The sequence below is a fragment of the Adiantum capillus-veneris genome, chromosome 7, assembly GCF_014529385.1.
Source record: "Adiantum capillus-veneris isolate H3 chromosome 7, ASM1452938v2, whole genome shotgun sequence".
In the NCBI taxonomy this organism is placed as follows: domain Eukaryota; kingdom Viridiplantae; phylum Streptophyta; class Polypodiopsida; order Polypodiales; family Pteridaceae; genus Adiantum; species Adiantum capillus-veneris.
This window is the reverse complement of record NC_140937.1, coordinates 40,971,386-40,995,907: the sequence shown is the minus strand read 5'-3', so window position 1 is coordinate 40,995,907 and position 24,522 is coordinate 40,971,386. Positions and strand designations below refer to the sequence as shown.

At 40.6% G+C, this 24,522-nt stretch overlaps 1 protein-coding gene across 2 annotated transcripts; it reads left to right on the top strand.

The window, feature by feature from the left end:
• The first annotated feature begins 12,423 nt into the window (after nucleotides 1–12,423).
• On the top strand, nucleotides 12,424–16,180 carry LOC147453733 (pentatricopeptide repeat-containing protein At5g27110-like). 2 transcript variants are annotated; one of them, XM_086515833.1, is made up of 2 exons: nucleotides 12,425–12,837; nucleotides 12,934–16,180. In XM_086515833.1, the coding sequence occupies exons 1-2, from the start codon at nucleotides 12,769–12,771 to the stop codon at nucleotides 15,607–15,609; spliced, it is 2,745 nt and encodes a 914-aa protein (XP_086371959.1). In that variant the 5' UTR covers nucleotides 12,425–12,768; the 3' UTR covers nucleotides 15,610–16,180. The 2 variants fall into 2 exon arrangements, with proteins under 2 accessions (XP_086371958.1, XP_086371959.1); XM_086515832.1 differs by having other exon boundaries at nucleotides 12,424–16,180.
• The last annotated feature ends 8,342 nt before the right edge of the window (nucleotides 16,181–24,522 follow it).

Genomic DNA, 24,522 nt, shown 5'->3' with positions numbered 1-24,522 from the left:
ATTGGAACAATGCAAAGCAAGCAGCATGTGAGAATCTTGACAAATGGAAGCAACAAAAGGAGGTAGCCAGAGTGCGAGTAGAAGCAAGGAGCTTGCACCACTTAGGGAGCAGTAAATGGGCATCATTTGAGGCTAACTTTGTAAATGTTATTGCATCGCCCTTTAGGTTTGGTAGTTATGGGTATTTGTAGTTTTAAAACATAATGTTTTCTTTGTATGTTTTGAACACTGGTTGGTCAACCGTATGAGCGCAAGTATGCAGGCAGAAAGGGCTTAAATGCCCTTATGGACATTCTGAGTTCTTGCTTCGGCTTGGTTAGTATATAACTTTACACTCTTTTACATTTGTTATATTTAAATAATAAGCTAAAAACTAGATTGTTTTATAATTATATATTTATACTTATAGATAGTCTTATTGTTTTTTTTTTTTGCAAAATCCAACAGATACGTCACTGGGATGCAATGAGACGTCAGATTAGTCAATGTCAAAGTAGTCGTAGCTAGATAACACTAGTTTTATTTTTTCACAGCATGTATTAGGAGATGACGTCTATACGTCAATATTGTAACTATTGGCCAACAATGTGTTTTTTCAATAATGATAATTGTGTTGTAGCTAGTACATTTTGATCAAAGCTTAACAATGAAGTGATTTTGCCTATGATGTGTATAACTTTGTCGGTTTATTACTTTTGTCAATTCACTTTTGTCGATATACTTTTGTCAGTTTTGCATCTTAATTTTGGAAACTTTATGTTCAAAATGGTTGATGGGGTGGCAGGGTAATGTATGTCCTGCCACCATTTTTTTTTTCTTGGGCATCGCTATATACATCGCTATCTTTGGACCTGCAGCGTCGCTATATGCGTCTCCATTTGCATCTCTATTTGCATCGCTATATGCATCTCTATATAGCGACGCATATAGAGAGGCATATAGCGACGCAAATAAAAACGCATATAGTGACGTTCTCTTTGCGACGCATATAGCGATGCTTATAGTGACGCCGAGGATAAAAATATCCTCGTGTATTTTCGTTGCTAAGGCCATCACAAGTGTGAAGAACCTCTTGTAGTGAACACAAAAAATCCATAAAATTATGAGAGTAGACATCCTGAAAAAAACATATATCCATTGAATTGCATGTAAAAAGTGACTGTCTACAACGGGTTACAAAAATTTTGAATTTCGCACAATGTCACGTGCAGCTTGAAATATCTACTCTAAGGTATGGTCTGTTGGTTCTAACTCCACAATGTTTGGATTCACTTCCACTCTTTCTCTCATGCTTAAAATAATGAATACAAACTCTCTCTCTCTCTCTCTCTCTCTCTCTCTCTCTCTCTCTCTCTCTCTCTCTTGTGTAGTGGGAGCAAAGCTTACAAATTAACACCAATCAATATGTGCACAAGAATTTCCAGGATGAGCACACACGTATGTGTGAATTGTGGCGTTGTGCATGGAGTGAGGACAAAGCGACTAGCTTGTAAAAAACATACGAGCTTGGTGGGCATCTGGCAAAGTGTCGGACAATAATTTATTGCAGATGGATTGTTGGTTGAGTTGGTGGCATGTACAGTACCCTCACTAGAGAAGACACTTTGTTCGGGTAAACATTACCCCAACAAGCCATTTCTATAGAAACATACAAGCTTGGTGGGCATTTGGCAAAGTGTCGGACAATAATTTGTCGCAAATGGATTGTTGACTGAGTTGGTGGCATGTACAGTACCCTCGGTGGAGAAAACACTTTGTTGGGGTAAACATTACCAAGCCATTTTTTGGAAAGGGTTCATTGCATGGAGTGTGTATTGTCACCAAAAACAAATGTGTTGCACGAAGTAGATGATTTTTCATTCATTCCTATAACAAACTTGGCAGCACGTGAGTTGGTTGGCAGGCAATGGAAACAAAGAAACGTTGAGCTCTTCAAAGCGTGAAATGCTTGCTTTTGTGGAGGGGAGATATCATGGGGTTGACCGTCTGCTAAAAACCTGGCTCCGGGTAGAGCAAGGACGTGCACCCATAGCAGCCGCCGTTGCAAGAGAGATTGAGGATCAACTCAGAGGTACACCTCTATTTCGACAACCATTGGTAGGAGATAATATTACAGTAACTAGGAAGCAAAAACAGACGGGGCATCTCAATTGTGGACAAATGTTGAGCATGGTAACGGTTCAAATGCTCAATTCATGTGGTTTTGCAATGAGAGTGTGGATCACACATGGCAGATTTGTAACACAATCACTCAGTGCCCGGCTAGAGTTCCTAGTATATGGTTGGTGGAACATGGAACAAACTTGATTGCATCTGAGGCTTAAAATTTGGAGTCTGGAGGGTTCACAATAAAGAAGGTTGCAGTTAAGGAAGAAAACAATGTGCGTTATCAGCCAGGTGTTTCAATTCAATCCTCCAAGAGAATTGACTCAGTGGTTACCATGGAAGCTTAGATTGTGCACCATACTATTGTGAAGTGAGATTTGCATGAAAAATTCTTGGTTGAAACAAGCAGCTCACAAGTCCAAGGCAAAGCATACAAAGTACATATCGCAAGTAGCCTGATGTGTACATGTGAAGACTTTGCAGAATGAGTGGCACATAGCAAACCATACATGGCTTGCAAGCATATTTACTTTATCTTCCTTCGCTACTTTGGCTTGGATGTAAATCACGACATGTTTAGCCATCAAAGCAAGCTAACAAATGAGGATCTGCTTTGAGTGTTCAATTGTCTTCATTACACTTAACCAAAGAGTGAAGTCTATTTGTTGGTAACCCAAGAATGCATTGGACTTATTTGTAATTCCTTTACATTGTATTTCATTTTTGAGAAATTCAATAAATTACTTGGCATACGTGTACTAAGCTTGTATTTTCTTTATTTTGTTCGCAATGTTGTCGAATAAAAGAATACAATGGTTTTAACCATTTTTGCATATGGAGAGATTCACATTAAGCATGTAAAAATTGTGTTTTGAAAGAGATGGTATGTCCACTTGTGGATATTTGGTTGAGAGAATTGTTCTACATGATATAACGAAAAGCGGAAGGGGGGGGGGGGGGGGGGGTGTTGCAACCAAAATTAATTATTGTGCTGTTCTCGGCTCACTCAAAATATAAATGTCATAAAATCTAACATAAATATAAATGTCTTAAGCGACTAAAGAGTAGACATGCTTGCGACATCTATGTCTCGTCTCCCAAGCACCAAATGGATTAGTCATCCATTTTTGGAAAGATGTCGAAGGGTAAAAAGGGATCCTCTACCCGCTAAGAAACATTGACTAATGATTAAGGCTTTCTCTCTTGTACCTCATAGTCAAGGACGACTATGATTTCAAAAGAGAGGTAGTGTCATAAAATCTAATATCTAACCAATCCAAATGATTTTTCTCATATTAAACTGATCATTTAATGTGGGAGAATAAACACGAACAAGGGTTAGAATATAGACATGTGCTTACAGATCTATCTCAACACTGGGCCAATGGTAAAGGGGTCCAAATGAGAGATGGTCTGTCAAAGAGCAAGGCTAGCCGATGGAGCTTAAAGACCTTAGGGTTAGCTTCATTGAAGACCTCCAAAGGTTGGTGTTAAAAGTCCTTTGACCTTAGGTAAGCTAGGGCTATGCTTGAGGTGGGAACCCGGCCCAAGCTTAAGGTGCTTTTCGTGCTTTCTGACTAAGATGCTTGAGGTGCTTCTCATGCTCGCTGACTAAGATGCTTGAGGTGCTTTTCATGCTTGACAAATAGGGAGCTTGAGATGCTTGTGGGAACCCTACCCAACCTTGAGGTGCTTTGTCGTGCTTGATGGCAAGGGATTCAAAAAGTCAAATCTAACTCAAGAGGAGGCGAGCCCTAAAGCTAGGGGGGTGAGAGAGAGCACACACACACACGCACACACACACACACACAAGGAAAGCCCAAGCCTCAAGAGGTAGCACGGAAACATGTCAAGCCCCTACCCATGTTGCCCTCAAGGTGTGCCTGAATCCTATTAGATAGCCTCTCAAGGGGTCCGATGATAATTGGTTGATTTAATTAATTGATTTTGCATTTATCAAGTCCTCTCTCTCAAAGGGGAAAGGGGGAAACTTGTCCCAAGACTACCCTTGTTGCTTGATATGCCTCTTGCATGTGATTGGCTAGGCTTGGAGGGGTCCAATGAGCTTCAAGCATGAGCTACAAGGGGGGTCATCCAAAGCAAGAAGGGGGTATACTCTCCCACACACACTCTCATTGTGTGAAGTACAAAGTGCAAGAGCTCCATCTCCCTCTCCAAGCTATAAGAGAAGTTGAGAACCTACACCAACACTCTTGGCTATGGAGTGCAAATCCAACCAAGAGCCATGCTTCAATACTTAAGCTTGCCATCTTCTCCATATTCATTACTATGCTATTATGTATGCTAGCAAGAAGAGTGATGATAAGTGAGGAAATACTTCTTTCTCCTATAGAATGTTTCTTCTTCCTCTTCTCTACCCTCATTCCCCGCTAGCTCTCTCCACCTTTGAAGGTGTTTGAGGCCTTGGGATTGAGGCTTAGGATAGTTAATGCTCTTACAAAGTTTATGTTATGCTCGTGATGCATGAAGATTTCCATCTTCATTGCATCACCTAGGTCACAAGGAACATAAATATTGTATTGTACCAAGTCTCTCTTAGTGGGAGAATCTATAATACAAATGCCTATTGGAGGGGGTACTGGCTCCACATAAATCCGGTCCTCAATTGTTGTCAAGTTCTCTAAACTCTCTCTCTTGCAAAAGTATTGTTCATGCCAAGTTAATTAAGTACTATGTTTATGTTGCTAGCATCAATTAAGTTCACTCTCTATGTTCTCAAAGTAACCTCATAAAAATGTTCTCTTTAATGCTCCTAATTCCACTATTCTCAAGGTTCATATGCCATTTCCATTACATTGGTATCAGAGCATTTGGTTTCTCTTTTCTTGCTTAAGAAGAGAGGTCCTTAAGTAGCCTATTAATGGTTGATTTTGTTAATTATCTTAGGGTAAGTGGGACTGGGATCGGTTTTGTTGAGCCCACTATGTGGGATATGGTGCACACCTCGGGAGATTTGGCCTTAATAATGGGGTCTTTTTAGACTTGCCTACGGCTTTACCATTATTGAGCCATAAGAAGTCTAAAAGGAGCTATCCCTCAACAATTCTGCAATATTAGACCCACTCCATTACTCTCTATAATTAACCAATTCGAGTTGTGGGTGTAGATACTTAAGTGCTGATTTTAGCACCTTCATGTGCAAATCAAAGTTATCAATGTTCATTCTACTCTCTTGGTTATTGTCAGCCATGTTAACAGAATTTGTGTATTTCCTTAGTGTATTCTTTGGCAATTAAAAATATAGATATTCTTTGTGTATTGCTACTATCTTTCAAAATATAGACTTTGCCAAGAAAAAAGCAGCAATTTTATGGGGTACTACCTAAAGAGATGGCCAAGTATGTCAACTTTCAACATCCTAGTTCTATCTCCGAAGTAATCCATCACACCATAGTTGCTTCGGGCATCAATTTCCAACAAGGGGCTAGACAGAATTTCAAGCCCATGGAATACAAAGACAAGAGTGATACAAAGGGGAAAACCAATGCCCAAAATTCTTCCCAAGGCAATTTCAACAACAACAACAACAATCGGTCCAAGGAGAAGGGAGTTTACAAAGGTAAAAATAAACTCTCTCCTGAAGAGCTTGAAGCGTTTTGCAAGGACCATAAATGTTTTGTGGGGAGAAAGGACATGGCTATCATTCTTGCCCCAAGAGAAATGCCCGCAATGAGATTCCTAGATCTTCCACCATCGACGCTCCAAAAGAGGATGCTCATTGCAAAGGATCTCCTCTCTCCTGTGCTTGGGGAAAGGTAAGGGAGCATGATGCCTTCATCTTGTTTGACCCTGGCTCTACTCACAACTTCATATCAATGGAGTTGCCCACCAAGTTGGACATTCAAGATTTAAAGATGGGAGATACTGTAATTGCCGACACCACTTTCAAGGGATAGCAAGCCTCCGTTACTCCCTTGATTGGGAAGTTGAGGCTTCATGTCCAAAGCTATGTCAAAAAAGGAGACTTTTTCATCTCTCCTCTCCAGCATGAGGATGTGGCTGCCAACATGAAGTTCCCTGAAAGGAGAATCTACTTCACCTACAGGAAAAAGAACATGTATATAGATGCTAGTGAGTCTCGTCGTACTATACCACTTATAAATCCTCCTACTTTTGATAAATCAATGAAGAGCTCAGTTTCTGTGTACATGATTTTTGTCAAAGAGTCCCTAAAAGGTCCTAATGTTTCATCAAATGTAAATGGTAGGAATCAAGAAGAGTTAGACTTGTCTAATTTTCTAAAAGGATTCCAAGATGTGTTCATCGATGACATCCCTATGGACTTACCTCCAAAACGAGGGGATGATGACCATCGAATTGAGCTCCTACTAGGAAGCTCACCACCTAACAAGCTTCCTTATCGAGTTTCCAAGCTCAACAAGAGGATATCATGAGGCAAGTACAAGAATTGGTTGACAAAGGGATGGTGAGGCCTAGCTCCTCTCCCTTTTGTTCTCTAGTCCTTTTAGTGCAAAAGAAAGGCGATACATACCGTATGTGTGTGGACTATCGAGCACTAAACCATATCACTATCAAAAACAAATTTCCCATGCCTCGGGTAGAAGATCTATTTGATAAGCTACAATGCTCTACCTAATTTAGTAGGATTGAACTTAAAGTGCTATCATTAAACTCGGGGGGATCACTTGATAATTATGTGACTATCACGTGAGTGCAGCAGAAGCAGTTGTTAAATTTCCATTTTTCTCACATTATCACATACAAAAGGGTACCATAAAAAGGAATTGGACAAAAAGATTATAGATTGAATAAGAGAAGGGTGTATCTCATTTGTAAAGAATTCACAAATAAGGAGTTCAAAAAAATAGTCCTTGAACGCACATGATATACACAATTTATACATAGTGACCGAATAGGAGAAGGGTGTATTTCATTTGTAAAGAATTCACAAATAAGGAGTTCAAAAAAAAATAGTCTTTGAACGCACGTGATATACACAATTTATACATAGTGACCTCCCCGAGTCATCAAATAAGGATAGTGGATGAAGATATCCTAAAGACTGTTTTTCGTATAACGTTTGGTCTTTATGAATATCTAGTCATGCCTTTTGGCTTGACCAATGCACTAGCCATGTTCAATCATATAATGGATAAAATCTTTAGACCCTACCACAAATTCACTGGAGTGTTCTTTGATGATATCACAATCTACTCCAAGTCCTTGGAGGAACATAAGCAGCATCTCCAAGTGATTTTTCGAGCATTGATGGAGAACAAGCTTTTTTTTCAATCAAAAGCAAAGAAAATTTTTCCTTCAAGAGATTCAATACTTAGGTCATATTATCTCTCAAGATGGTATCCGAATGGATCCATCAAAGTTGGAGGTAATAAAAGCATGGCCCTCTAAGGAATCTACATGAGCTAAGAAGCTTTATTGGTATGTGTGCATACTATAGATGCCTCATAGCAAAATTATCTCAAATAGTAGGACCAGTACATGAATTAACAAAGAAGAATGTTAAGTATTCATGGATTGCTAAGGAGAAAAATTATTTTGACAAGCTTAAAGAGAAACTTACCTCCCAACCAGTCCTTATGCTTATGGATCTCTCAAAGCCATTTGAGGTCCAATGTGATGCTTGTGGTGATTGCCTTGGAGTAGTCTTACTTCAAGAAGGGCATGCCATATCATATGAGAGACGAAGGCTCCATATGAATGAACGAGTCTTAGGCATTTGTGAGAAAGAGCTTTTAGCTGTTCTACATGCCCTAGACACATGGAAGCACTATTTATTAGGGACTCCATTCATTTTACGAACAGACCATCAAAGTCTCAAGTACTTCATGACGCAAATCAAGATTTTCAACAAACAAATGAGGTGGAAAAATTTCCTTTTGCAATTTTATTTTCATATTTCTCACATTGATAGTAAGCACAATCAAGTGGCTGATGTACTTTCACGATGACCAAAAGTTAATGCGGTGTCTATAGCTACTCACAGTGATCTATCTTCTATGATAGATGAGTATGCATCTGACCTTGACTTTAAAGACATAATGTCAGCCCTTGCTTTGGGAAAGAAAGAGGAACCATTCACCTTGCAGGATGGTTATCTTCTCCACAAAAATAGGCTATGTGTTACCCCCTCCCTTCATGAGAAAGTCATGCATGAATCCCATGCTCCTTCTTATGCGGGGCATAGAGGCATTCAACCTACTCTCCAAGGAGTAGAGACGTATTTCTATTGGCCTACCATGAAAGTGGACATACAAGAGTATGTTTCAAAATGTGTAGTATGCCAAAAGACCAAGTATAATAGAGGGAAGCAACGTGGATTATTCCAGCCATTGCCTATTCCAAATTCACAATGGGAGAGTATATCTTTGGATTACCCAAGTCTATCCATGGGAATACAGGAATATGGACAATAGTCGACAGGTTTAGCAAGCAAGCACACTTTATTCCAGTCAAAAAGACTATTAAGGCACACCAAATGGCAACTCTCTTCATATCACAGATTTTCAAACACCATGGATTGCCAACATCCATCGTGTTAGATAGAGATCTTAGAATGACCAGTAATTTTTGGAAAAGTCTCTTTGAAAATCTAGGTACAAGATTGAATTTCTCTTCGGCCTATCACCCACAAACGGATGGCCAAAGTGAGATATCTAATCTTACGATACTCGATCTACTAAAGACTTATGTTACCGAAGTAGATCAATGCTCACAATGGGAAAAGTACTTACCTCTTGTAGAGTATGCGTACAATAATACTATCTATACTTCTACGGGAAAAGCACCTTCGGAAATCATTGAGGAAAGACCTAAAAGTCCCTTGCTACTCAAAGTACATGGGAAGATCTTTGCTGGTGCCGATGAGTATAGCCATGACCTACAAGAATCTTTTCAAAAGGTTAAGGAGGCTATATCCATCTCTCAACAAAGGCAAAAAGCTGTTGTTGACAAGCACAGAAGGGCCTTAATGTTTAAAGAAAATGATTGGGTCTTACTTAAGTTTCCCAAAGCTCAATTGAGGCAAACGACAAACAAAAATCCTACGGTCCATCAAAAGTATTATGCTAAATTAGCAAAAAGATACTATGGTCCTTTTCAAATCTTGAGGCCAATCAATGATATGGCTTATCAACTCAAGTTGCCCAACCATTTGCTAATACACAATGCTTTTCATGTGAGCCTACTTAAGCCCTACAAGGAGAGCCACCAAGTGAACCAATTATTGAAGACCCCCCAAAATTCAAGACCAAGAAGAGGTGCTACTACCCGATGCTATCCTTCGGCATGAAGACAAGGTACTACGACATCCGACGGTATCTTATTAAGTTCAAAAAATATCCTTTTGAAGATGCTAGATGGATGCAAGGAATACAGCTTAAGGATAGTATGAACCTTGTCTATGCTTAAAATGCTACATTAGAGTAAGCAAATGTACAAATTTCTTTTGAATGACCAATGTTTTTGTCTTATGATACTAGTACTCTTTCTAATGTGCACAAATTTAAATAGTATGCATGCATCATGATTGTGATGACGACGTCTCTCAAACACCAAGTAGAATTTGTCACTCTACTTGGGAGAATGAAATGGACTAAAGAGTAGACATGCTTGCGGTAGCTATGTCTCCCAAGCACCAAATGGATTAGTCATCCATCTTGGAAAGATGTCATAGGGTAAACAGGGATCCTCTATCCGCTAAGAAATATTTACTAATGACTAAGGCTTTATCTCTTCTACCTCATAGTCGAGGACGACTATGATTTCAAGAGAGAGTCAATGTCATAAAATCTAATATCTAACCGACCAAATGATTTTCCTCATATTAAACTGATCATTTAATGTGGGAGAATAACCGGAAAAAAGGGTTAGAATATAGACATGTGCTTATAGATCTATCTCAACACGGGACCAATGGTAAAGGGGTCCAAATGAGAGATGGTATGTCAAAGAGCAAGGCTAGCCAATGGAGATAAAGACCTTAGGGTTGGATTCATTGAAGACCTCCAAAGGTTAGTGTTAAAATTCCTTTGACCTTAGGTAAGCTAGGGTTGTGCTTGAGGTGGGAACCCGGCCCAAACTTGACGTGCTTGTCGTGCTTGCTGACTAAGATGCTTGAGGTGCTTGTCATGCTTGCCGACTAGGGAGCTTGAGGTGCTTGTGGGAACCCTACCCAAGCTTGAGGTTCTTTGTCGTGCTTGTTGACTAAGGTGCTTGATGGTAAGGTGTCCAAAAAGTCAAATCTAACTCAAGAGGGGGCGAGCCCTAAAGCTAGGGGGATGAGAGAGAACACACACACACACACACACACAAGGAAAGGCCAAGCCTCAAGAGGTAGCAAGGACACATGTCAAGCCTCTACCCATGTTTCCCTCAAGGTGTGCCTGAATCCTATTGGATAGCCTCCCAAGGGGTCCAATGATAATTTGGTTGATATAATTAATTGATTTTGCATTTATCAAGTCCTCTCTCTCAAAGGGGAAAGGGGGACACTTGTCCCAAGACTACCCTTGTTGCTTGATATGCCTCTTGCATGTGATTGGCTAGGCCTCGAGGGGTCCAATGAGCTTCAAGCATGAGCTACAAGGGGGGGTTGACCAAAGCAAGAAGGGGGGTTGCTTAGGGGGTATACTCTCCCACACACACTCTCATTGTGTGAAGTGCAAAGTGCAAGAGCTGCATCTCCTTCTCCAAGGTAGTAGAGAAGTTGAGAGCCTATGCCAACACTCTTGGTTATGGAGTGCAAATCCAACCAAGAGCCATGCTTCAATGCTTAAGCTTGCCATCTTCTCCATCTTCATTACTATGCTATTATGTAGCAAGAAGAGCGATGATAAGTGAGGAAATACTTCTTTCTCCTATGGAATGTTTCTTCTTCATCTTCCCTACCCTCATTCCCCGCTAGCTCTCTCCACCTTCGAAGGTGTTTGAGGCCTTGGGACTGTGAGGCTTGGGATAGTTAATTCGTTTTACAAAGTTTATGTTATGCGCGTGATGCATGAAGCTTTCCATCTTCATTGCATCACCTAGGTCACAAGGAACACAAAGATTGTATTGTACCAAGTCTCTCTTAGTAGGAGAATCTATAATACAAATGCCTATTGGAGGGGGGACTGGCTCCACATAAATCCGGTCCTCAACTGTTGTCAAGTTCTCTAAACTCTCTCTCTTGCAAAAGTTTTGTTCATGCCAAGTTAATTAAGTACTATGTTTATGTTGCTACCATCAATTAAGTACCCCCTCTATGTTCTCAAAGTAATCTCACAAAAATGCTCTCTTTAATTCTCCTGATTTCGCTATTCTCAAAGTTCATAGGCCGCTTCCATTACATTAAAAAGGCGAAATAAGCTCTCTCTTGAAAGCTCCCTCTTCTGCGCTCTAAAGACAACATTTTGTGACATAAATCAAGTTTTTGAGGACAACACTAAAAAGCATTCTCAAAAGCTCACTCAGAAACCAACCCCAGGAAATCCCTCTCTTTAGCCAATCCCCACCTATCCCATCTTGTTCGCTAGTCTTTTTTTCCATCCTAGTGTCATCAGTCGACGGCTTGACCTCTCTAGTGACCCACCTCCAAGTTGTCCCGAACCTTTGAAATAGAGGCCATTTCCACCTCAGGGCAATCCATAGCATAGTGCCCAATTCTACAGCACTTCTAGCAAGCATTCGGGAACGAAGCAAAAGCTAAATCTTGTCAGTATGCACCAACACTCCCCATGTTCAAATCCATATACTTGGGGATAGTTTTTCTCATATTCAATAGTATGCATACCTTTATGTCCAAGCCTAACTCTACCCGCTGCAATTTTAGCAAGAACAACACCCTGCCCAACATGGCAGCTCTGGAGCCAACATGGTTATGAAGCCATATAGGAAAGCCCTTGACCGTGACCACACCGGGTAATAGTCCATAAACTCTTTGTTCATGCAAAACTCGGAGGTCCGAGGCATAGCATAAGCAAACTGAGGACCTCCCCATATGCCTCCTCGCATAAACAGACCTTGAACAATTTGCTCAGAAGCACATCGTGCCACATAGAAGCCTTTTCCAACTGCCATGAACTTGTACATTTCTGTTGTTAGTCTCGCCGCTGCCCCCCACTCCCATAAGCCTTCGGTTGTCATACGTCGGCCCATAGAGTACAACACAACTGAGTGAACACGACACATCTTTGGGCTCCCAATCGAGGCATTTGGACTAAACTCGGCCTGCATCACATAGCCATCCTGTGCTTTATTATGGCAGGGCCTTTTCCTTGTGAATTTAATGAGCATTGCCTTACATCAACTCCACCTTGAGATTCTCTTCTTTTTTTTATATAGAATTTTGTCCAGCAGGTACCTGCCCCCTTTGCTATCAGAATACATTGTAGTGCTGCTGGCTCTCCAAGTGGTAGGCCTCGTGATTTCATCACTTCCGCGTGCAACAATCTAGTTTGGGAGATAAGGATTCGGGAAGCGCAATGTGAAGTTGAGACATGGTCCATTCAAGCAACGATCTCCTGCATAGCGGTATGCAGGAGGAGGATAGCAGGAATACCGCAGCCCCAAAGTCAAAGAAGGAGGAGGAGAAGATGATGATGATGAAGAAGAAGAAGAAGAAGAGGAAGAAGAAGAAGAGAAAAGAAGATTGACACACGTCAACAGAAAAAGAGTGCTACCATGCCCTCTTGGAAAAAGTGGATGTTGCCTTTGCCTTCCTATGAGGTCGTTGCACACATGCTTCACAAGGTTAGGAATCAATCCATTGGCCTTGCACATGTACGCAGTTTCCTTGCTTCCATGTACACAAACGGGCTCGCAGCTGACCATCGGCTTTGTAAACAGCTTGTTGCTGTGTTGGTGGAGGTTGAAAATGCTCAACATTCTTTACACTTCTTCGAAAATGCAGTGTTACAAGAAGTCTCTCTTCCCCTCATCCTTGATTATTTACAATGTGGGGAGCCTCAACATGCCTTCACTTTGCATGAAATAGTTCAAGGGTTTGGCTCTGTACGTATCACAAAACATGCTTATAAAGCCTTGCTTAAGGCTTGCACAGACCTGAAAGACTTAAAAAGAGGCCTTGAAGTACATGCAGAAATTGCGAGGATGGCGTTTCTAGAGAATGATATCTTTGTTGGCAACATGCTGGTGGCCTTGTATTTAAAGTGTGGGTTGCTTACGATAGCACACGAAGTCTTCTTTATGCTTCCTGTTCGAGATGTTGTTTCATGGAATGCCCTTATTTCAGGCTTAGCTGATAATGGGCTTAGTGAGGAAGCCCTTAACCTTTATGGCAAGATGTTGGTGGAAAATGTTTTCCCCGATGTTGTTACATTTGTTTCATGCTTGAAAGCCTGCGGATGCTGTAAGGCATTGGCAGAGGGTTGCGCTATTCATTCAGAAGCTGAAAGGAAGGGGCTATTGACCGAAAACCCTGTGCTTGGCACTGCCTTGGTTGCCATGTACATCAAATGTGATTTACTTGAGAGAGCACAAGAAACATTTGATAGAATTACAATACAGGATGCAATATTGTGGACCACGTTGATCACAGGATATGCTGACTGTGGACAAGGTGACAAGGCACTCCAATGTTTCGGAAGCATGCAACATCAAGGTGTGCCTCCTGATGACATTTCATATCTTTGTAGCTTGAAAGCTTGCGGAAGCATTCAGAACATAAGGAAAGGCCGGGAACTGCACATTGATATGCAGATGAAGGGGATTTTGGATGGAAATGTTGGCATTGGAAATGCCTTACTGGATATGTATTGCAAGTGTGGCGCAATTGATGCCGCACAGCAAGTGTTTGACAAGATTCCAGCCAAAGATGTGGTCTCATGGAACACGCTTATCACAGGCTTTACAGAACAAGGGTATGATGGAGATGCCATTGCATGTTTTGAGAAGTTGCAGCATGCAGGGGTTTGCCCAAGTGCCGTCACTTTCGTTTCTAGCTTGCAAGCATGTGGCAATATCAAAGCTGCAGAGAAGGGTGGAGAGATGCATGCATGGACAATAAAAAATGGGTTACTGGAGTTGGACGTTGTCATTGGCACTGTCTTAGTCGAAATGTATGGAAAATGTGGCATGCTTGCTGAAGCACAGAAAGTGTTTGATGAGCTTCCAACCCAAAATGTTTTCACCTGGAATGCACTGATTTCAGCATACACGGAACATGGGCATGATCAGAAGGTGCTAAGTTGTCTGTTTAGAATGCAACTTGACGCTGTTGATCCAAATATATCAACGTTTGTGTGGGGTTTGAAAGCTTGTGGCTGTTTAAGAGCTCTAGAGAGAGGAGAAGTAATACATGCGGAGATCAAAAGGATGAGCAACCTTGAGACAGACCTTATCATTGGCTCTGTTTTGGTTGATATGTATGCCAAGTGTGGATGTCTCATCAAAGCACAGCAACTGTTTGACAAGCTACCTGCTCGGAATGTTGTCGCTTGGACAGCACTTATTGCCGGGTATGCTGAACATGGATGCGGTCAGAAGGCATTAAACCTTTACCATCAAATGCAATTGGAGGCAGTAACTCCAAACTCCATCACACTTGTATCTACTTTGAAAGCATGCATTAGTATTGGAGGAATCGAGGAAGGCAAAGAAGTGCTTGACCATATTGCAAGAAAGGGCTTGCTTGAAGAAGAACCGTTTGTTGGCAATGCTGTAGTAGATGCATATTCAAAATGTGGCTCTTTTGCCAAGGCGCAAGAAGTTTTTGACCAACTTCCAGTTCGAGATGTGATATCGTGGAATATATTGATTGCAGGATATATTGAGCACGATCATGACGAAGATGCCTTAGAATGTTTCAAACGTATGCAATGGGAGGGTGTTGGTCCGGACAAGGTAACCTACTTATGCAGCTTGAAATCTTGTGGCAAAACAGGAGCTTTAGACTTGGGACAAGAATCTCACATTGAGATTGAAAGGATTGGTCTTCGGGACAGCGATGTTACTGTAGGGAGCGCCTTAGTGGACATGTATGCCAAATGCGGTTTGCTTAAAAAAGCACAAGAAATTCTTGATAATCTTCCGATTCGAAATGTAGTATCATGGAATGCTTTGATTTCAGGATTTGCTCAGCTTGGAGAGAGTAGGAATGTTTTTTATTTCTTTGACAAGATGTTGAGAGATGGGTTAAGGCCTGATTGCATCACCTTTGTTAACGTTCTCAGTGCATGCAATCTCACTGGTATGTGTGACACAAGCCAAACTTGCTTTGAGGTGATGTCGAAAGAGTATGGTGTTGCCCCAGTTCTGGAACATTATGGTTGTGTGCTTGATCTGCTTGGTCGTGCAGGTGAAGTAGATAAGGCTGAGGTGTTGGTACGGAGGATGCCTATCCATCCTAATGCGGTAGTTTGGCACTCTTTGTTGGGTGCATGCAGAAAGTGGGGAAACACTAAGCTTGCAAAACAGGCCTTTGAAAGTGCCATATGTTTGGATGAGAATGATGGAGCTTCTTATGCTCTAATTCATGATATCTATGCAGGAGCAGACAAGTAGTAAGATGCAATATGTGTGGGTATGCGGCAAAGACAGCCTGGCTTTTGCTCAAGGGGGGTCACTTAAAAATATGTAAAATATAGTAACGTGAGTTTAACAGAAGGAGTTACTTACTGCCATTTTTTGTACAGTTTAACATACAGAAGGGTTTCAATCAATGGCGACATACACAGATTGAGAAGGGCGCCTTATACCATGAAAAATATGTAGGTATGGGGTTTTTGAATTTGGCTTTAAAACGCACATGATATGGAGGGTTTACAAATGGTGAACCCCCTGTGGAGGGTGCAACTAAAGGAAGAGATTGTAACACTTCATCCTTTGATGCAGCATCAGTTTGTGAGCTCTACGTGAAGCAATCGACTTGATAGATAACTACACACGTGAGGCGTGTTTGCCTTCACAATGGCTTTACTCTTGTTCACCTTCCACACCGAAGAGAATTCCTCTGCACACGCATTTCCTCAGCTGGAAATGCTTTGGATGGCAGAGGAGCTCTTTCCTCTGCGACACTCATATACAATTAAAAGATCCCAAATAAAATAGTATAAGTAATGATCAGTTTTCCATACACTTCCTGATTTGAGCGAAAAGCCCTTTCGATGTCACAATGAAGCATGTGCTCAACTGACAAATTAGCATGCTGAATACTATTGATAATGCATGAGGGATTACTCATGTTGTTGAATATAGTATGAGCACGAAGGAGAATAGCATGAAGCGGTTCCTTGGGATTTTTGAAATTACATCCTCATGAGAATACACAGAGCCCTTTGTTGAAGTTGTTATGAGTGGCCACCAATTAGGTTAATGAGGTCATGGGTAGCATGCTTTGTGTCGCTATTTGTTAAGAGGAAAGTACACATACGCTCATGTGGACATAGACAAGGCGACTTAGCTGTTATTATACAAGCTTAGGCCTCACTCCAGGCAATTACCTCTGTTACCATATACATGTAGTAGTGATGCGCGTGAACACATTTAGGACTGTCGGGGCATTTTTTCCTTCAGTAGGAGGTTTTTTCTCCGTGCATTGTATATATGTCCCATCACTCTAGGGCTATCTATCTTCCCATTGCACACTTAAGTAATACACTCTGTTGTGTGCCTTGAGCTTCTTTTATCTTCTCTAAGCTGCGTGTTTTTTCTTGCAACCTTAATTCTAACAGTTGGTATCACAGCAGATTGCGTCCTCCTTGGTTTAGTCGCTAGAAGCTCCAACACATACTTGCTCACTTTCTCAGATTTTGTGAGCTTTGGCGAGCGTCGGCAGCTCGACAAATACTTCGGGAGTCTTCGTAGAGCTCAGTTTGCTCAGATTTTCGATTCAGGCTCATTTCAACCTCCGTTTCCAGTACAGGCAGAGCTGCGTAGGTAATTTCGTCATTTTGTGTAGAATTCTGTCAGTGCCGTTTTTTGCATAACAGGTCGCTTACAGTCTTCTACGGTTTGTGCTATATAGTACGTGTTGTTTCTCCTCTTTTCGAGCAGTTTTCACATCAGGTGCAGCATTTGCCATGGTTGACAATAACACAGATGTGTTCACGATGTTTGATGCTGAGGTTAGATTGGATGGGGACAATTACTCTATGTTGGTTTATATATGATGTAACATGTCCTTGTGTCAAAGGGTGTCTGGAATATTGTGCAAGACATTGATGTACGTTCTGATTCTGAGGATGTAGGCGATATTGAGGATGTTGCAAGTTTTGGTGGCGGGATTGTTGTTGCCAAAGCTGTTTTGTATACGGCTGAGCAAGCTTGTTGGGATGTAAAAGATGCGCAGGCTCATGCATTGATTGTATTGTCTAAGAAGTGCACTATTACTTCTCACATTCGTTCAGCGAATCTGCAAAACAAGCTTGAGATATTCTAGTTGGTCTTTATACAAGTCGCAACGAGACTAAAATTGCATTGTTGTGTAAAGAGTTGGTTTATGCATGAGGAAGATGATATGGACACTTTCCTTGCTGATGTCAAGGATATCAATGAGCAACTTATTTCTACAGGCAAAGTCATTTATGACAGTTTCCTTGTGCTGACTGTTTTTGATGCTTTGTCAGATTCTTACTAGACTTTTGCTAGTACTTAGAGACTTATGACCCAAGGAAATCCAAAAATTGTCACGTTTAATACATTATGTACATTGCTATTGCAAGAGTCACTTTTCAAAAAAAAAAAAAGGACTAGACAGCGTGCAGTAGTTGAACAAGCCTTTATTGCTGCTCAAAGAAAAGGTAGTAACAACAATGTAGCCACTTCTCATGGTTCTTCTGTGAGTGATAAATCACCTATTCATAATGCTTCTTTTGGCAACAATTTTTACCACTCCTGTTCTTAATGCTTCTTTTGGCAACAATTTGTCTGGAAATTTTGGTGATAAGGACAAAAAGAAGATGCGTTGCCATTATTGTAAAGCTAATGCATTAGGAAGAGAATGGGGTCTAGGAGGGCCTCTTTATTTGACAGTTTAAGGAAGTCAAAGCTCTAGTATTAAGAAAGCAATCAAAGGAGAGCTTTTGAATTCAAACAGGCAAAACGGCTAATTCATTTGAATTCAAAATTTTCTCCCAAAATGAAATTTAAAATCTAACGGAAAAAACTGTATCAAGTAACATATCTACGAAAAGAGCTTCGTGTGTAGATTATAGATCTATAATGTCCGCTCAAATTGGAGATCGTATGTAGGAGTTATGGAAGGCCAAAAATCATAAAGTTGTCCCTCCCTTTTTTGGGGGGGAAAAGTGCATCCTTTGACCATTCTTGCACCTCTCTTACACACCCACCATTCTTGCACACATGGCATACACCTATTCATCAAAATGTTAATCACCTCCATAATCTCATGGCAAACAAAGAGGCCCTCCTAGACCTCATCCTCTTTCTAATTGATCACTTGATCAAGCAGTATCTTAAGTTGAAGGCCAAAGAGACTGGTTCCACTACAAATGCATCTATTGTTGAGGCTTCTGTGAAAGGAGACTGTGATGCTGATGTTGATGTAAAATGGGCTTTTAGTGCAGAGTACACTTATATCCTTCTATCCATTATGCATGTCTGTCAGTTGCTGCAGATGCTCATGTGTGGTACTTTCATAGTGGTGATATAAAGCACATTACCTCTTATCCTGACTTGTTTATATCTCTTGACTCTGTCTCTCATAGGAATTCAGTCACTTACGCCAACAATACCTCTTATCCGGTTCAGGGAGTTGGAAAGATTGTTCTTACTGCTGCAAATGGCAGTTCTTTCACACTTGTTGATGCATTGTATGTACCTGGGACTAAGAAGAATCTTTTGTTTGTATCTGTACTTGCTAGACTTGGTCTTGTAGTCAAATTTGTGGATGACAGATGTACAGTACATGATCTCAGTTTTTGTGATGAAATTATTGCATTTGACATTTTGTGACGTGGGCTATGTAAGCTCACTTTGTATGACAAGTGTGGGCAGAATTTTGCAAATGAAGTTTTGGATTCTAAGGCTATTTCAGATGCAAAAATTTGGCATGCACGTTTTGGACATCTAAATTTTACCAATCTGATGCGTTTGCAGAAATCTGATATAGTTGCTTCTTTTCCACCTCTTGAAGCACCTGTCAAACATGTTTGTGAAGGCTGTATTTTGGGTAAGATGCAGCGTTCGGATTTCCAAAGGATGGTTCAGTTAGGGCCACATGTAGGTTACAACTTGTGCATAGTGATGTTTGTGAGCCCATGCAAACTCTGTCCTTGGGCAAGTACCTTTACTTTGTGACTTTCTTTGATGATTACTCCAGGCATGCATGAGTATATCTGTTTAAAGGAAAGTATGAAGGGTTTATGTACTTCAAATTTTTTTTTCTATGGCTGCAATGTCTCAAAATATACTATGGACACCCTCCGTTTAGATTGAGGGGTAGAGTATATGTCTCATGAATTTAATGCATTTCTTGTGAGTCATGGGATAAAACACCAATGCACAGACGAGTCAAGAGTATGTACATACGTGTCAAGCTTGACTTTTGAGCATGTCAAGATTATGTACATCATACATGTCAAGCTTTACCAACAAGAAATGCATGACATGTATGGTCAAAAGTCAAGCTTTACCACATTCTTTTTGGCTTGAGGCCATCAAGTGTACCACTTATGTACTTAACAGGTGTCCTATGAAAGTTTTGTAGTCTATGACTCCTTATGAAGCATGGCATGATAGAAAGCCTTCTATTTAGCACATACGTGTTTTTGGTTGTTTGACATATGCTTTGGTGCCACAAACACAGCGCAGATAATTGGATGATAAGGCAGTCAAATATATTTTTGTTGGTTATAGTGCTGAAAACAAAGGTTACAGGTTATATCATCTGCAAACAAAGTGTATCTTGGTTTCACGGGAGGATGTGTTTGTGGAAGATTCTGTTCAACCATTGGTGTCATGTACTATAGATAGTAAATGTAAGCTCACAGGACATTTATGACACTTCGTTGCCTCTTTTCAGTGGTGGAAGTTCAAATGTAAATTCCAATGAGGCAAATGTACAGCCTATGAGGGTTTCAAAAAATGTTACAGATCAGCCTATTGCTGATGCAAATGTACATGATGTACTTGATGAGGAAAGGGCTGAGAATGAGCAAGCTAGATGCATGCCAAAATGTCTAGTGCATACTTTGCGTGATAGTAAATTGGATGCACCTTTGTCTAGTCATACTCGTTCAGGTTCTCGCCATGCATCTTATGCATGAGATTTTTTTGGTTGTGTCTAGATTATGTGATGTTGAGGAACCTCTATCTTTTGATGAAGCACAAAATTCAAAAAATTGGATAGCTGCCATGCAATCAAAATATGATGCACTTATAGAAAATGACACATGAACTTTATGTGATTTGCCTCCTAACAAAAAGACCATTGATACGAAGTGGATTTACAAGTTGAAACGCAAGCTGGATGGTGATATTGATCACTATAAGATTCGGCTTGTTGCAGAGGGTTATGCACAAAAAAAGGCATAGATTATGAAGAAACTTTTCTCCGACTTGTCGTATGACTACTGTGTGTTTTCTATGTTCACTTGCAACTCATTTTGGTTGGGGTGTACATCGGTCAAACATTGTTATTACTTTCTTGAATGGTGACATATTTAAGGAAGTTTATGTAACACAGCCTCGCGGTTTTCTCGTTAAAGGACAATATGATAAAGTGCGTAGATGTAAGAAAGCTTTGTATGGGTTGAAGCAATTTCCTCGTGCTTGGTATGAGAAGCTGTTTGGTCAAACAAGGCTTTCGTAACAGTCCAACAGAAAGCACATTGTATGTAAAGCGTGAGGGTGATGTACTTCTCATTGTCGTTCTCTATGTGGATGATTTGCTGATCACTGGACCAAATGAGAAATATATTGCTGAATTTAAGGCTGATTTGAATGCTACTTTCAAGATGAAAGATTTGTTGAGACTATTGCATCATTACTTGGGCATACAATTTAAGCAGTGTGATGGTGGTATTTCCTTGTTTATAGAGGCATTGCAATGTAAGTTTGGAATTAAGGATTGTAAATCTGTTGCCACTCCCATGGAAGCATGTTTGAAATTGAGTCTTCACAATGTTGGTGATCATATCGATGTCTCTCTTTACCAAATTGCTGTTGGTTTCCTTATTTATGTATGCAACACGAGACCGAATATTCAGTTGTAGTCTCACAGGTCAATAGATTCATGCATAGACCAAGTTCTAAGCATTGGCAGGCTGTCAAGAGGATGTTTTGCTACTTGAGTGACACTTTACATCTTGGCTTGTTTTATCCCAAGGGGGGATCATTGCCGCCAGACTTACATGAGTTTTGGACCCAGATTGGGCTGGTTGTTTTGACACGCGAGTGTCCACAAGTGGTTTTTGTTTCATGCTCAGCAGTTCATGTATCCCATGGTTGAGCAAGAAGCAACCTATTGTGGCCACTTATAGTTGTGAGGCTGAGTACATGGCAGTCTTCATAGCTACGATTGAGTGTATATGGATCAGACACCTTATGACTGCTTTGGGTGTTGGACATGACACTACCAACACCATCTACACTGACAGTCAGAGTGCATAGGCAGTTGCAAGGAACCCAGTTTTTTATGCTCGCACAAAGCACATTGAGGTGCATTATCGCTATGTCAGGGAGAGGCTCTCAGTAGGAGAGATCAACTTGGCTTATGTGCCAACTCATAACAACCTTGCAGATCATTTCACAAAGGTATTGTCTCATGACAAGTTCTAAGCTTTCCACAAAGCTTTGAGCTTACTCCCCTTTGTGGATTGATCATGTCCTCAGGGAATGGCATTGCCCTATACTCTATGTGCCAGCTCTCGTTCATCGCATCACTCCCAGAAGGGATCTGTTACTATATACATGTGGTAGTGATGTGTGTGAACACACTTAGGACCACTGGGGCATCCCCCCCCACCCCCCCCCCCCCCCCCCCAAGGAGGATTTTTTTCCCCCGTGCATTGTATATACGTCCATCACTCTAGGGCTATCTATCTTTCCATTGCACACTAAGTAATAAACTCTCTGTTGTGTGCCTTGAGCTTCCTTTATCTTCTCCAAGCTGTGTTTGTTTTCCTGCAACCCTAATTCCAACAACCTCTGCAGTATTGCTAATAGAAATGTGTAGTAACCATTCCAATTGTGGTTTACATACATACACGGGGTTGACACTCTTGAGGTGATACAAAAAAAGGGCCAATTTTTTTCCACCTATTTGGTACTTTGGAGGGAAAATTTGGAGGCAAATGATGTTTGCATTTCTATTTTTTAAAGATATAATGGTATTTCTATGAGAATACTTTGTACAGTTTCATAATGGGCTACCCCATTGTGAGACTAGTGGCATCATGAGTGGATTCCAAGGTTTTCGCCCTGCGTTTGAACTGAAGCTGCATAGCTTACTCTCTCACTCGTTGCCTTGCGCAATCTCTCTCTCTCTCTCTCTCTCTCTCTCTCTCTCTCTCTCTCTCTCTCTCTCTCTTCCTTCTCAGCATCGCATGCACTTGCATCAGCTCTACTCTCTTGCGTTGGTTCTCCAACCATGAGGATCCCAAAGACCAAGGGAGTTGCTACAAGCATAGAATCACCTTTAACATGCAAACTGAAATCAAAGGCTAAGGGATCTACTACAAGCAGAGCGTCACCTTTAACATGCAAACTAAAATTGAAGGCCAATGAGAGAATGTCCTCCCTTGGCAAAAGCAACAACAAAGGTGTTTCCACCCCATTCCCCCAAAAAATAGAGCTGGAGCACAAAACTAGTCCCAACACAAGGGCTAGTACAAAATAGTGCAAGGTTGTTGACATCGACTTTGAACGGACCTCACTCCTCTTTGATGAAGATGAATCAAAATTTGCCAACAAGTCAAGATGTGGTACGCTATTCATTGGCATCAAGCTTCTATTAATTAAACAATGCATGTTCACTTCCTATGCTTGATGTGACATTTGAAGTTAGATGCACAATACCAAATTTGGTACTCTAGAGTACCCCATTTGATACTATAGGGCATCACACCACATTTCATCTATATCTCTCCAATTTTCTCGGAATGTGTCAACTACCAGAGTCTCTGGCTGACCTGAGCCTCAACACAAATTTTTGTGGGGCTTAGACAAGTGAACGCAATTGACCACTAATTGAATGACAACATAAAGTACTTCAAGAAAATGACAAAGAGCAGAGCAAGGTAAGAGATAACTTTGTAAGATGGTAAAGATTATATTTTATTAATCAAGTGCATGATCTCACTAGCTTAGCATATGGATTTTCTACATAAGTATTTTATACATGGGAAACAGAGCTAGGCTCTCAAGTCTCTCTTCCACCATCATGATGAAGGGCTCCTCCCTTTTTATTCTAAATCTCCACTTTTTTGGCCCCTTCATCTTGCCTTCCATTTGCGGCACCTTTCTTTGTTGTACACCTTCAATTGATTCTTGGTTATTGAGGTTTGGTCCCACAATTGAACATCCATATTGGTTTGGTTGGTTCTTGGTTTGTTGCAGCCACTAAGTGATTGATTTTGTCTCCCTAGGGCTTGATCATTCTAATATTGTAGACATAATGTCCATCAAATTCCATGCTATTAACTTTTGCAAACATGAATACAAGATGTACAATATCAAAAGCTAAATTATACAGTGTGATCCAATTAAATAATAGCTAAGTTCAATTGCAATATGAATTTTCAACATTTTATCTCTTCCAAATCCATACTTTTGGCCTACATTGATGAAATGTATTGGACTCAAGTTTCCCATGCCATTGATTAGCATTTTACAAGTGACTCTTTTGGAGGTAGTGATACCAGTTTCCAATGTTATTGAGTTTATAGAATTTGGTAAAATAGCAAATGACTAATAAAAATCCTTTTAATCTTTAAAAAAATATCCAATGATCCATTCATGGAAAAAATACACTAACCACACACATTTTGCAAGAACTAGCACTTACCCAAGGATCCTTTGCCAACAGTGAAAATGTGTGACCCTTGATAAGCCTTACATACACCCCTTCATTCCACTATATTGGCACCATGCAAAGCATATCTCTACTTCATTGGCACATTGTAAAGTAGATCTCTACTCCATTGTAATCCTTTGGTAGTTATGAACAAGCACATGCATGCTAGAAATTACTTACATAGTTCATAGTTCATAGTTCACACACACGTGACACACACACACACACACATAGAAAGAGAGAGAGAGAGAGAGAGAGAGAGAGAGAGAGAGAGAGAGAGAGAGAGAGAGAGAGAGAGGAAAGAGACCTTGTAACAATTATGGAAAGAGATCTTGAAAGTGATACAGAGCTAGAGTTGGGAAGTTGATGCTACACATAAAGAAAGAGGTTACAAAATTTGAAAGAAAGTTTGGGAGGAGAGAAAAAGTGGGCTAGGGAAC

Excerpts from the sequence above, each read along its gene's own strand:
- LOC147453733 (XM_086515832.1), top strand. The coding sequence starts at position 12,769 with ATGCCCTCTTGGAAAAAGTGGATGTTGCCTTTGCCTTCCTATGAGGTC.